This window comes from Molothrus aeneus, unplaced genomic scaffold, assembly GCF_037042795.1.
Source record: "Molothrus aeneus isolate 106 unplaced genomic scaffold, BPBGC_Maene_1.0 scaffold_43, whole genome shotgun sequence".
Classification (NCBI taxonomy): Eukaryota; Metazoa; Chordata; class Aves; order Passeriformes; family Icteridae; genus Molothrus; species Molothrus aeneus.
This window is the reverse complement of record NW_027099100.1, coordinates 1,245,301-1,260,422: the sequence shown is the minus strand read 5'-3', so window position 1 is coordinate 1,260,422 and position 15,122 is coordinate 1,245,301. Positions and strand designations below refer to the sequence as shown.

Sequence of the window (15,122 nt, the reverse complement as noted above, 5' to 3'; positions counted from 1 at the left end):
TTCCACACCTGGGTCTACTCCTGGGTCAGGGGTCTCATCAGCCTGTCTAGAAATCTCAGCCCTCATTCTGGAGAAGCAGCAGACTGTATAGAGGAAGGTTACCAGGTTGAATACCAGAAAGATGGTCTCAAACATTCAGGGTAAACTGAACATTCTCCAATAGCGATGTAAGAGATTCAGAGGAGAAAAAGGAAAGCAAAGGCTGAAAAGCCTCATCCCCTGCTCCTCCTCTAACAAACTGGGAGCATAACTATAGCCACGAGCCATTCATACCTGGAGCAGACCCCAGCATGTTTATAAACTTCTTACAAATCATTGCCATCAAGCCCAGGAGGAGAGCTATTCTGGTCACTGCTCCTCTGCTGTAAAAACTATGTATTAGGGACAATGCTAGAGCTATTTCTGGATAAGAAAATAAACCTAGGGACCATAGAGGTATTAAGATCTCAAAAAACCCTAGGGACTAGAAATGCATGCAAGCCTTCACCCCAAGAGACATTATGAATTCAAGAAGGATGGCTATTAATTGCTTTATACCAACACAGAGTAATGGCAACCAAAATGCACTCAAAACAGGGTTTTTTCCACTCTCTCTCGAATCCCACGCATTGGGCGCCAAATTTTGTCCTGGTTTAGGGCAAATTTGGGAGAAAACCTCCAAAGGGAGCCCCTCCAGAAAGCAAACCCACACGTCCCCTCCCCACAACTGGGTCGGGAAGGATTCCTTGGAGAGAGGTGGAAAGAACCGGTTTATTTAACAGGCACAGCACCCCCCAGCACACAAAAGGAACAATACCAGGTGACACCACTCTTTCACCGCTCTGAAATGATGACAAATTCAGAAAGTCCCTCTTGGGGGTGGTCGCTCTGTTCTCAGTCCATCCTGTGCTGGGGCAGCTGCTGCAGCCACAAGGTGCAAACTCTCGGTGTTTCCCAGGTCCCAGTCCGGAGCAAGTTCAAGTGGGTCCAAAAAAGGAAAAGGAGAAACAGCCCAGGGAAAATTTAGACTGCTTAGCTAAACTAACTAATGAGTAGAAGCAAAAAGCAAGAGCAAAGCAGGAGCAAAGCAGAAGCAAGAGCAAAGCGAAAAGCCAAGCAAAAGCAGCACCCATGTACTGCCCTGTTTGTGTGTCCCGCCAGCTGTGGGGGAGTGGCTGATAGCAAAACCAAAACAAAACATTCACTCTTCAGAGTCAGTCTTGAAGGCACAGAACATGATATCGAGCATAAACAGATGGGGATGGGGATACAAGCATCATAACATCACCCTAGGACAATTACAAAGTTTGCTTTAGTCCAAAATGCTGCTGAGTTTCAAAAGAAAGTCTTTATCATAAACTGCACAGCTGCAAAAATACACATTAACAACTACAGGATATTTAAGGACAGAAAAGTGTGTTTGAAAATGCAAATATAGTCCTATTTTATACTTTTCTCGTAAAAACATTTGAGAGAAACAGTGTTGAAGTCAACAAAATAACATTATTGAACCCAACACTGCTCTTTAAGGTGATCTTCAGTAAAAAGCTTGACACAGAAACATACAGAAATGTATTTTATAGTAATTTTCCCTTCCCAAAAGGCCTCCAGTGTTCCTGCATGGCTTAGGAAAGCAGTAAGAAGTCTTTATGTTTAGTTCTCACAGAAAATGTGCAATGACTTTTGGTTTTTGCTATCTCAACCTTTGTACAAAGGATGCTAAATCCCAAAGGAGAGAGTGATTTCAGCATTGCCTTGGGCCCTTTCTTTAATGCTGGTACAGTTCTAAAAGCCCTGCTTTGATGGAACAGAAGAACCAAGAGAAAAGAAAAGGTACAGGAGAGAAAAAAAGGTGTTACAAAAGTGCAGGAGGGAGGGGGAGAGGCAGGACAAGGAGGACCCAGGACACACAAAACAGAGTTGGGGCCCAGGGCCTGGGACTGGCTGCAACCCCAGCTGTCAGTGCTGCTTCTTCTCCTTCAGCCTCCCTTCTTGCTCAGCATCTCAGGAGGCTTGCCTATCCTCCACCTACGAACAACCTGAACACTAAGAATAATTAGAATAGGCAAAGCTGTGGCTTAAATATTACTTTGAAATGAAGAGCTGGAGTGCACAGCCCAAAGATCATGGGCTACCACATCTGGGTTTGCAGTCCTGCAAACCAAGACTTTCTCTCCTACAGAAACTCCTCCCAATAGGGAGCAGCTTTGCCTAAACAAGGATTTGAGGACTCTGCCACATTACAATACACTATATATCCTTTTTCACTGTATCCAATACAGCAGAACTGGCATCTTCCACCTCTCCTAAAAACCAGAGACACAACAGCACAGTGCCTTAGGACATGCCAGGAACGTGAGGCAATCTAAGGGATGGCAGTGGGTGTGTCTGCATCAGCAGAGCCCCACCGAGTCCTGCCCTGCTGCTCCCGAAGCTTTCCAGTTCCCTTCAGCCCAGGGCCAGAGAGCTTCCAGTTCCAGGGAATGTCCCAGTACTGGGACAGCTCCAAGTCCCAGTTCTGCTGCTCCCAGTCCCAGACACCTTCCTGTATTTGTGTATGAAAGCATCAGTCTTGCCCAGGCTAACAGCATAGACACCCTCTGGCAGCAGAGACCCAAAATGTCTGCTGAGAATGGCTTCTCCACCCCTCTGGGCCAAGGAGGAGGAATTCCCATCCACACTCGGGGCTGCTCTGCTGTCAGAGGCCTCAGCAGGGTCACCTCCAGCACACCTGGTCAAACCATCCATGGCCTGTGCAGGGGCCTCAGCAGGGCCACCTCCAGCACTCCTGGTCAAACCATCCACGCGTCTGTGGAGCTCCTGGCTCAGCAGCAACACCAGGGTCCCTCCAACTCGAAGCACTCTGGCAATCACAGGAAAAAGAAAGGTTAGGTGTTGATCCCTCACTGCTGACGCTTCAGGTGCCACCTGCATTCAGTGAAACACCCAAGTGTGTCATGGCTCAAGTCAGTGAGCTGCACCTCCAAGAGGAATTTAAATCCCTGATCTTCTTACCTCTTTCTAAATGGCAGAACAGGGCCTTCCTTGTCCTGACTCCAAAACATTTCTGATGTTAGCAGTTCTTTCTGTTGGGTTAGCAGGGAAGAGGGACTGATTTTTTACTCCCCTCAGCACTCTTCCAAGGATCAAGGGCACCATCAAGCCCAGAGTTTTTGGAGATTGCAAAGGAACAGCGTCCCAGTGCAGCAAGGGCTGCTCAGATTAGCATGGTAATTCTGAAACTGGTCCTTCCTTTTGGAAACTTCAAAGAACAGCCTTTTGGAACTTTTCCTGTTCCACTGATCCTTAATGGCTTTCAAACTCAGGAAGCAGAAGCAAATTAATAAATGTTTGCAATTAATTTTTCTAGGTATATGTCTAAACATCACATATGGCTTTGAAAGAAGGGAAAAAGAAATACTGTCCTGATTGAGTTTACAGCAAGTAGTTTGAACAGCTTTACTGGTGGGGTTCTCATGGCCCCTTCCTCATCTCCACCTTCCTAAGGGAATATTTTACTTAGGATGGACCAATAGAGCAAATAAGGCCAGAAAACAAGCACAGTGAGATTGCCACACCATTCTGTGGAGCCACACAACCTTCTCCATCCACATTCCTGCACTGGCTGAGTGAGATCAACACCTGCTGAAGAGCAGTCCTAGAGAAAGGGCTTCTTTGCAGGCAAGAAGAAGAGGGGAGGATGGCTTGACCTGTCTGTTAGAAGCAGCCCAGCTATCAGCTTGGCCCAACTCTGCCACCAAATGACATGGTGACAGATGAAAGGACACACCTAAAATCAGCCCAGGTTGCTAGTGAGGCATTCCTGGACAGCAAGGACAATGCATGCCCCTTCTTCTAGTCTGAGATCCTTCCTGCCAAGGCAGGCTGGCCAAAGCTGGGCTGTGACCTCAAAAAGGAAAGACTATGCATTTATACAAGCAGGCCTCAACTAGAAAAGGATTACAGCTTTATTTGCCTGGCCATGCTTTAACTTTGTCCAGGTAGGCCTCTCCTCTTTCCACTTTCTGCCACACTGGAGTGTGGCTCAGAAACATTTCCCCTCATGCCTTGCAAAGAGCATTTGTGAGCATGGCTCACACAGGAGCCTCCCTTGGCAGCTGCCACTGGCACTCAGAGCTGGTGAGACACAACAAACAGCCTCCAGGGGACAAGTAAAGGGCTGAGACCTCCACAGCCTGTACAGGGTCACACTACAGAGCTGCAGACTATGGAACAAAGCAGATCTGAAGCTGGCTGAATGCTCGGATCACAAACCACCATGGCACTTCCATCAAACCCTGTGCCAAAGGCCACACGTACCTCTCCATTTCCTGGAGAAGATCTGGTAGGAGCTGGGCATCACTCATGGTCTTGAACTTCTTCCCAAACGGAATATCTGAAATAACGCTGTCAAAGCTTTCTGAAGGCAATGGCAGCGCTGCAGAATAAAGGCAAGTCTTTACTTATCTCTGACTCTGTGAAAAATGCACAGCAGCTCTGCCCCTGTTCTCCCTTCAACACTGCCTGCCAGCTCTTTCTGGGCTATGCACATTCATACAATCCACATTTTGGATTTTGCAGATTCACAGCTCCTTCTGCACTTGCCCTCCACCATGGAGACACCACCCCTCTGCAGACTGGGAGGAGACAAATGTGTGGGAGCACCCTTCAGCCTGCAGAGTCTCTGTTCCTGAGGATGTCTGCCTCTGCAGCAAGACTCTCCCCTAAGGCACTGCATGGTCCCAAATTAACTGCTGCCTCTCAACACCCAGTACACCTTAAACATGAAAATCATTGAGCAAAACACAAAAGAAGAGCTACGTTTGTGAGCACTTTACTCAGTGCAAATGTTCTAGTGCACATGTATGAATGGCAAGGAGCCACCTCCAATTCTTCTCCATGCCCCTTTTCTCCCCTCAGGAATCTGGTTACAGCCAGAATCACACGGATTCTGCCGGAGCTAATGCCATTGAAGGGTCACCTTAGAGCTTCTGCATCCCAGCCAAGGTCAGCTCCCCTAAGGAAGATGAAGCACTGTGCCTGTGGTGATGAAGGCTGGCCATGTGCCAGGCTGTGCAGGCCAGCTGAGACCCCTCCTCAGACCCCAGGGGTCCTTCCATCCTGTGCCAGGCTGTGCAGGCCGGGCTGAGACCCCAGGGATCCTCCATCCTGTGCCAGGCTGTGATTCCAGGGGTCCTCCATCCCATGCCAGGCTGTTCAGGCCAGGCTGAGACCCCTCCTGAGACCCTGGGGGTCCCTCTATCCCCTGCCAGGCTGTGCAGCCAGGCTGGGATCCCAGGGATCCTCCATCCCGTGCCAGGCTGTGCAGGCCAGCTGAGACCCCTCCTCAGACCCCAGGGGTCCTTCCATCATGTGCCAGGCTGGGCAGGCCAGGCTGAGATTCCAGGGGTCCCTTCATCCCATGCCAGGCTGCGCAAACCAGACTGGAATCCCGGGAATCCTCCGTCCCATGCCAGGCTGTGCAGCCAGGCTGGAATCCTGGGAATCCTCCATCCCATGCCAGGCTGTGCAGGCCAGCAGGCCTGGGCCCGGCACAGACCTTGGGGGCCCCTCCATCCCATGCCAGGCTGTGCAGCCAGGCTGGAATCCCGGGAATCCTCCATCCCGTGCCAGGCTGGGATCCCTCCATCCCGTGCCAGGCTGTGCAGCCAGGCTGGGATCCCTCCATCTCGTGCCAGGCTGTGCAGCCAGGCTGGGATCCCGGGAATCCTCCATCCTGTGCCAGGCTATGCAGCCAGGCTGGGATTCCACAGATCTTCCAACCTGTGCCAGGCTGGGCAGCCCAGCAGGCCTGGGCCCTGGACAGACCCTGGGGTCCTCCATCCCTCAGGGTGCTCCAAACTCACTGGACATGGCCTCGAGCAGACAGCAGGACTAAAGACTTCCAACAGCCCCTCCTCACCTAAACTCTGCTGAGATTCTATGCCAACTTTTCCACAACTAGCTGGAGATGTTTCCTGGAGCATTCTTGTGTCAACACTTGCAGCACAACAACTGGGTATCAATTTTATCTGCAAATGAAAGGACATGCCACCTACAGCCCTGCTCAAGACATGCAGAAGTGACAGCTCCTGACCAGTGATGGAGACACCAACTTGCTCAGTTTAGAAAACCTGACAGCTCAGTACCTTCCATTATCCTACAAACCAAAGTCAAACACATCTTCTAAGTGAGAAATAAACCTACATTTTTATAAAAAAATCAATAATGTTTCTTACCATTCCAGTAAGAAATAAATACTGCAAGGTAAAAAAATATGCACACTTCATCACTCATGCACAGGGAAACTCAGCCAGCTTGCCTGTCATGGATTTCATATAGGCATAATTTAGCCTCAGACTCTGACATCCAGAATAAGGTCATGAAATTATTTCCTTCTCTACAGAATAGCTTGTAAAAAATAAGAACAAACAGACTCCTTCTTACAGGAGAAGGGAACCATCATTCAAAATACTCCTACTGCAAAACATGAACAATTCAGCTCAGTTTAATGTGTCCTCACCAATACTCACCTGGTAAATTTAACTTACAGGCTGCACTTCATTTGGATTTGTCCTGGCTGTGTTCCACTAAGATACAAAGAACTCTCACATGGTACATACTCTTTATGGTATTGTGGTAAATCACACATTTCCCATGAAGAGAGACAACTACTGTCCATGGCAGACAAGTGTAATTTTTATTGTCTTCTGCTGACTTCATTCTTACCAAAGTTACAGGTGCAGGCAGCAGGGAGGAAGTACAAATAATTATCCCTTCACTAGCACCAGAGTCACCACCCAGCTATTTGTTGGGAGTTAGCTCTGCAACGTAGCACCTCAGGAGAACCTACCTGTACAATCCCAGAAACACAAAAAATCCACCTGGAAATCCCACAGACATACCTGTCACAGAAACTTTCAGCAGCTCAATCTTATCCACCAAGCCTGCAGCTCTGATATTGCCATCTGCACCCTCTAACTGCGAGTCACTTATATCAGCACCCCAGTACCAGGCTTCCTGTCCAGAGAGACAGAAAAGTAATTTTGTGAACACTCCAGTTCTTTACTTCATAAACCCTTCTCGAACTGCCTTGTTGCACAGCTCTTGCAAGATAACCCCCTTCCTGGGACACCTGCTGTTGTTACACAAACCAATTCACAATCCAGAGGATGGAGGAATGGAGGAAGTGTGTGCTGTCTCCACTCTTTCAATGTTCAGAAATATTAATGATCACAAGTATGTGCTGTCTCCACTCCTTTAATGCTCTGGTCTGCTCAAGACCCTTGAAGTGACAGAAATACCCAGAGCATGTCCTAACAGCACGACTCCAGCTGGGTACAGCCAGGCCCCTGCCCCTAATGCTGATGACTGTGCCATGACACCAACTCCTCTGACTCCAGGACAAGCTCAGGAAGCTTCACAAGCTCGTGGCTGCCTCACACAAACCCTGCAGTGGGAATCACCAGCTGCACCAGCCTGCAGGACACATACATCTGGGGAACCTTTGTACTGAAATGCTTCTAGCAGCTGCCTAGGAAGATTGGTTTGGTTTCACCTCTCCAGGCAGAAATGGGCTTTGGCCTAACTGGCAGAGAGAAAACCCTGTCCCACAAGCACCAGTTTCCCTGCAGAGGTCCAGCAGCTGGGGCTGGGATACTCACAGGCCACTCCTTGGCAGCCTCCAGCAGGATGGTTCCTAGCCCACACATGGGATCCAGCACAAGGGCACCAGCCTACAAAAACAGAGGGGTTACTGCATCCCCAGCAAGACAGACTCCTCAGCCAGGACAGAGCTCACAGAGGGATGTGCATAATCCCACTGAACCCAGCATAGGTTAACAAGAATCTCTGGTAATCCATGGCCAAACTTGCCTGTAAAGGAATATAGTGAAAAACACCAACAGCTTCACTGCAGACAGCCCTGAGGAGACATTCAGGAGGAAATATTACATGTGGACTGCAGACAGATATTGGTACCATTGTGAAAAGAGATCACATTTCCTTGGAAAACGACACCAAACAATGTTTCATTTTTTCACTGTCACAGAACAGCAGAAAAAATCTTACCACTTAGACATCTGTATCTGTACAAGGATTACCAGCCCTGTTGAGAAGCACCTGGAGTTACAGCAGACACCTGGCTGAACTGCAGGTGACAGCACATTCATCACAGGCATGGCAAACCCTGTCCACAGGGACTAGGGAATGGGGCATTGAAATCACCCCAATCCTTCCCAGTAAATGGGGCACTGAAATCACCCCAATCCTTCCCAGTGAATGGGGCACTGAAATCACCCCAATCCTTCCCAGTGAATGGGGCACTGAAATCACCCCATTCCTTCCCAGTAAATGGGGCACTGAAATCACCCCAATCCTTCCCAGTAAATGGGGCACTGAAATCACCCCAATCCTTCCCAGTGAATAGGGCACTGAAATCACCCCACTCCTTCCCAGTAAATGGAGAGAATGGGGCACTGAAACCACCCCACTCCTCCCCAGCCCCGGACCCCATGAGCAGCACCCATTCTCTTAATTCAGGACCCATTTCTTCGCAAAGAACATCCACTGACCCTGATTTCAGCCAGAGATGCCATGGCCCATGCCACTGTTGACCGCAGTCCTGCTGTTCTGATATACTCTCTGTTTGCCAATGGAAGCCTGCAGACAGCACAAAACCAAAAAAGTTTACTAAAACAGCAGCAAAACCTCCCAGAAAAGCCCATGTGATGTCAAAGAACAAATGAATTGGACAGATCTCCTGAGAGACAGAGAAGTCTGCTTTTAACCATAACTCACTGCAAAGTCTGGTCTGTGTGTTCATTTAAAGCCCAGGCAGATCACAAGACTAATTTGACAACAGTGATTATCAAACCAAAAGATAAATACTCATGGTGGATAGCAAGATTTACAAATCCTGTCTGTTCTGATACTGCCATGACAAATCCAGTGGGGAAAACACTTACCTGAAAAGAGGAATCCCCACCACAGAGTGAATGTCATTAAGGTGTACAAAGATCTAGAAGAGGAAAAAAAAAACAACCCCAACATTTTAAAGTCTCAAACTTACATAACAATAGCTTTAACTCATTTAAACCAGACATAGATGCTTCTACAACTTCTGATTTCAGTTTTTAAGAACAAAAATGTACACTATCAACAATAACAATTAATTGGAAGAAATCCTACTAGACGATCTAAATGCCACTTTACAGATTATTTAAAGCTTAATCAAGCTGAGGGGTATTTTGTCAGCCAGGAATCCATCAGCAAGCACTTGAATTTATAAAGGGGCCTATTTTTCCTTAACACAGCATAGGAATTTTTAGTTATAAATCCATTTACTACAAGTGGGAGAATATTATTCACTGTATACTAGCAACAAAACAATAAACATTTAAAAAAACACCAACTAAACAAAAAAACCCCAAACAAAAACATCAAACAAAAAAACCCCAAACAAACAACAACAAGCAGTTATAGGCAGCTACAAGAAATTGTTCTGCTGTCCCATAGAGAACATCCCAAAAGAAGACTGAGCTCCCCAGAAGGTCTCGCATGACTGTAGTCCCTGCCCCCGGGAAGCACAAAGGGAAACAGGATGCTGCTGGAAAATCCCAGTCCTCAGCACCTGAACAGCTTCAGAGCAAAAATCTGGGCAAGAACAGGAGGTGCACGTGAGCCTCACCAAAGCTGTACACAGTGCTGAGTGTGGGCACCAGTGCCAGGAAATGAACTCCAGAGCTTCTGCAGGTCTGGGATCTCTGGGCATCAGAGCTGAGAGCAACTTCCACAAGCCAAGGGCAGGGATGGACCAACATCCCTGGAGAAACACTCAGGAGCCAGGAGTCCTCTGGGAGGTCTCCAGGCAGCTGCACCAGCAAGGGTGCACCAAGGGAACTGTTTGCTGTTTGTGTGGGAGCCTTCCCACAGGCCTTGTCTGTGATATTCTCCAGTCCAGCTCCTTGAGAACCCATGCTGCCTGCTCCTTTCCCCTCCAGAGGCCACAGACACTCCCTGGCTCAGGTGAGTTCCATTTTCACACAGTCAGAGCTCAGCAGTCTGTGAGGGTGCTGGATCCTGCAACTCCTCCTCTGGGGATCCTTTCACAGACACCCCATGGCTCAGGTGAGTTCCATTTTCACACAGTGAGCCCAGCAGTCTGGGGGTGCTGATCTGGCTGGATCCTCTGGGGATCCTTCCACTCCCACACAGGCAGCCCCAGCCAGGCTGGGGTTCATGCCAGGGCTCTGGAAGGCACACACACACACACACACACACACACAGAGAGCAGGGCCACACAGGTGCTGATTTTCAGGTAAATCCAGCAGTAGGAAGACCAGCAGGGACAGGCCATGGTCCCACATGCAGAGGGAGCAGAGAACCAAAGCAGAGGTGTCAGGGTGAGTCTGGAAGCACCCACAGGCACACAAGCAGCCCTACCTCCAGGTCAGGGTCCCGCAGATCTGCACGCCACCCGCACTGCTTCACCAGCGCCGTGCCAAGGGCTCTGCCGACCTCCTGCGAGGGGAGAACAGTCACAGGCACAAAAACCACACAGCTGGGGAAACTGCAGAGCACAGGCACAAAAACCACACAGCTGGGGAAACTGCAGAGAACAGCCTCGATGCACAACCCTCAGAAGTCCCAGGGAAGAGTCTATGCCTAAGAGAGTAACTCACACAACTCACAACAGAAGAGGTACAACAGGGCAGAGCAGGTGAGTGAGGGGTAAAGCAAACATAGCACAAGGCAAACAACCAATGCTCAGCTGCAGCAGGAGAGGAGAGGCTGAAGCTCCAGTCCTGACCAAGTCACAATAAAACATTGACTTGAGCTGGACTTGATCCTTGTGGGTCCCTTCCAACTCAGAATATTCTGTGACTGCCACCATTTTGGAATTCTTAATCACATGCAAAAAATACTTCCAATGGCTCTAAGGCAGATTACCCAACAGAAAACCTGCAAGTGCACAACTACAACTCACAGTTTTAATGCTTTCATTACATATAGAAATCTCTGATTACCTTCAGAGTATAGGTTCAAACACAGCACAGACTTAGGCAAACACTTCCCTTATAGGGCAGCTCATGTGACTGACCTCACCAAGGTACTAGCTTTAGTAGGAAAAAAATCTAAATACTACACCTTCCTGTAAGAGTAACCTGCCCAGATGGGAAGAAGGCTGAATGGAACACACCCCTGCAGGACTGCATGCAACTATTCTTTCACAAGAACCAAGCTCCACTTCTCCCAAGACTCCCAGGGCTGTATTCCTGAAGAACAAATTCTCCCCAATACCCAGCCAGAGGCAACTGAAGCTGTGAGTTCTGGCTTTTACCCCTCTGTCCAGGCTGCACAACTGAGAGGAGTCTGGCCCCACAGTCCTTGCAATGGCCCTTCAAATAGCTGTAAATTATCCAATCACTCCTCAGCCTCCACAGGCCCAGAACCTCAAACTCTTACCTTTGCTTGTCCTCAACAAAAGGTATTGATTTGAAAAACATGAAGGGTAACAGTGCACAGAAATCAAAACCCGCATTTGTGTTTCCACTTGTTTAAGGTGAATGCAGGTTAAGGGCTTTTTGAGAAAATACAGAAAACGCTTACATCAGTTTATTATTCTAGAAGACACAACACAACTGAAATGACAAAGTACACATCTCTATTCACCCTTGCTGGATTCTTTTAAAGCAGGTACCTCAGCATACCTGTGAAGTCAGTATTCTGGCAATTGCTCCACTGCAGCGACACGACACTCTGAAGCTGAAGCCAAGCTCCTCATTGGCAGCAGGATCCTCTCCACTGCCCCTGGAAGGCAATTCTGAGCAAGTCCTGCTCTCAGCCCAGCACTCCTGCCTGCTCATTCTGGCTGGTGCCTCACAGGTCTCTCCAGCTCCCACTTGACACTCCTCAGACACAATTGCCCTCACTTGTTCCGTTTTTTGCCTTTTACTTGCAGTATTTGTCTCTTCTTCTGACTTTCTCTTCAGAGCCAATGCATTTTCTATAGAGCCATCATCTGTTTTCCCGTCGTGTCCATGAAGCTTTCTCCAAACAGAGATAATATCCAGCCAGTATTTCGGGTCCTCAATAACAAGGCTTTTAATCTCATGAAGCATTTTCCCTGGAAGAAAAAAGCAGCTCTGGGTTAAGTACCTCAGCCTTGGCATTTCATTTCCCTGTGTTCAAATTTCATTCATGTGTGAGTTCAGAATCACAGGCACAGCTGAGCTCTCAGCACCCACCAGGAGCCACACAGGCACCCCTCTGATTACCAGCTCTGCAGAACCAAGACCAAATCACGCAAGGGTTGAATTCTGCACAAGAACTCAGCAGCTATAGAAAGCCAGAGCACTCGTGAGGCAGAACACTCTCCAGAATTGAAAGACAGATACAAACATGAATTACTTTGAGTCATCTCGGGCAAAACCAAGTTTATTCTTTCAGAAAGAAAATTTCTGCCTCCCATTCATCACTGTGCCTTCAATCCTGCAACAAACACCTACACCTGTGGGCAGTCCCAAGCTACCCACAAGAGAGGCATGAGGAACAGAGAGGCCAATTCACTTAAATACATCGAAGCTGGTCAAGGAAAACAAAAATAAAGGTCTTTCTAGTTATCACTTAAAAACTTAGACTCATGATCAAATTTCATCCTCAAAGTCGAAGGTAATCTCCCAGATAAACATCAATCCATCTAACTTGAAATTCTCACTCCAGCTCTGACAGAGAGCATGACTCAAGCAGCTGAGACTTAGAAGGAAGCTGCGTACTTAGGAGTAAATTGACACAATATATAGATTGGGATTCACTTTGTTTAACGGAAAATAAGATTTCTTGTTAAAATAAACACAAGAGAGCCAAGGCTTTCGTTTTCGGGTGGGGTATTATTCTCTTTTTTGGGGCTGGGTGGGGGAGAAAGTCTCTAAAATACACATATACACTCAGTGCAGGCAGAATACAGGCTGCAAGGTAGCTATTGAAAACAATTTAAAAGCCCTTTTCAGGTCAAAAACATGTTGAAAACACACGTGGGTGAAAGACACTTTAGAATTGATTATTGTCAATTAGAACTACAGCCCCCCGTAAAAAATTACACACTTCAAATGTTATAACCAGGACTCAAACCAAGGCTTCCCGTGTCCATACCTCTGTTCCCGGACACCGGCAGCGGGCTGTGCTTCTTCAGCAGCAGGAACAGGCGCTCCCCCGACCGCAGCTGCCGCAGCTTTCCGGGCCCCGCCGCCGCCCTGAAGAACACTTTTCCCGAGACGCAGTCCACCTCCGGGGAGAACACCCATCGGACCGGGCCGGGCGGCTCCGGGTGAGCCCTCCCTCAGCCCCGCGGGCAGCGCAGCCCCGGCTCCCTGCGGGTGAGCCCTCCTTCAGCCCTGCGGGCAGCGCAGCCCCGGCTCCCTGCGGGTGAGCGCTCCCGCAGCCCCGGCCAGCCCCGCGGGCAGCGCAGCCCCGGCTCCCTCCGGGTCAGCCCCTCCGACCCCGGCCAGCCCCGAGCGGGGGCCGGCACAGCCCGGGCCATGCTTGCCAGGCTCCGGGCGCTGAGCTCCCTGCCGGACCGGACCGCCCGGCTGGCCACTGGCTCCGGCTCCCCGCTCACCCGGACCCGCCGGGTGGTCACTAGCCCCGGCTCCCGCTCACCCGCATGGGAGCGGACCGCCCGGCTGGTCACTGGCTCCGGCTCCCCTCTCACCCGGTTGGCCACTGGCTTCGGCTCCCCGCTCACCCGCACCGGACCGGACCGCCCGGGAGTCACTGGCTCCGGCTCCCCTCTCACTCGCACCGGTCCGGACCGGACCGCCCGGGGGTCACTGGCTCCGGCTCCCCGCTCACCCGGCTGGTCACCAGCCCCGGCTCCCCGCTCACCTCGGTGGCGCCGAGCCGCGCCCGCACCTCCCGCGCCAGGAAGGGCTCCAGCCCGCGGCCCGCCGTGCAGAAGAACCACCCAGGCTCTGCCGCCGACATCTTGGAGGAGCGGGGCCTGCTGGGGGCGGGGCTCCTCGGGGATACGGGGCGTGGCCCGCTCGGGGGCGTGGCCTAATGAATCAGTAGAATAAATTAAAAATTAACTAAAAAAATTAAAAGTAAATTAAAAGCTAATCTAAAAAATTCTAGTTCGCTTCCTACACAAATCCACGCTGTTATTTGAGTAACTGCTCTTTTACTCAAACAGGACAGCACAGACTTGAACAGTCTTCTACTTTTGAGAGGTTGCTTTTGCCTTGATTGCCAGCTAAATCCATGTGAGTTTTGGGAATTACCAATGGAGAACAGAGTTTTCATCTGGAGTCTGCAAGTGCAATATGCAATGAGAAGGAACTGAAGCATTTGGAGAAGAAACACTCAAGATTCTCATGGAAAAGCTTTCAGCACAAATGTCTGAGAATTACTCATTTAATATTTTCATGCAGTTGTGTGTATTATTCAACAGACAAGACTCAAATAATGTAAAGTGAATGCAAAAAAGGTAATGAAAGTGTAAATTAGCACCCACCCCCTCTTCATAATTGTATTTAATAAACAGCCAACAGGTGTGAAAACATCAGATTGTATTGTTCTTACTGAGTTGAGTACATTCAAATACAGACATATTTTCTGGACTGTTTAAAAGCTTACACAGGAGAAAAATACCAGAAAAATCACCACACAAATCCTGCTTTAAAATTCATCATCTTTAACAATCCAGAAAATTTCATTACAATAGTTAAAGTTTCTTCTCAAAATAAACTTTAAACATCAAGTTTACAAAGAATTAGGAGCTTGAGCAGAAGCTCATACAATACAAGGGTTGTTCTCATCACCACCATCCACAGGACAGCACAACTAAGTCACAATAGTCCACAATCTAATCCACAATTGTCACAGCTCAGACCTGAGCTTTGGAGTCTGCTGCTAAGTGCACACACACAGCTTTATGTCTCTATGAGCAGGATAAAGCAGATAAATGCATCGCAGTACACAGAAACAATACAGCCTAAAAGAATTAGTGAGTCCCTTCCGGAATCCTAAATAACATTTAAAACTAAACTGAATGAAATTGCTTTAAAATCATGGGCTGAGAGGAATAAGCATCTTTGTAAGAGTCAGAATTCATTATTATATAAAAGAAACCTGCACACAAAATG

The 15,122-nt window shown here is 48.7% G+C and overlaps 1 protein-coding gene across 1 annotated transcript; it reads right to left on the bottom strand.

Moving 5' to 3' along the window:
• Positions 1–2,331: 2,331 nt before the first annotated feature.
• On the bottom strand, positions 2,332–13,213 carry THUMPD2 (THUMP domain containing 2). The gene is made up of 9 exons (XM_066571346.1): positions 13,132–13,213; positions 11,691–12,106; positions 10,423–10,500; positions 8,946–8,998; positions 8,553–8,640; positions 7,644–7,715; positions 6,885–6,999; positions 4,300–4,417; positions 2,332–2,842 (listed from the first exon to the last, which is right to left on the bottom strand). The coding sequence occupies exons 2-9, from the start codon at positions 12,099–12,101 to the stop codon at positions 2,428–2,430; spliced, it is 1,350 nt and encodes a 449-aa protein (XP_066427443.1). The 5' UTR covers positions 12,102–12,106; positions 13,132–13,213; the 3' UTR covers positions 2,332–2,427.
• Positions 13,214–15,122: the final 1,909 nt, after the last annotated feature.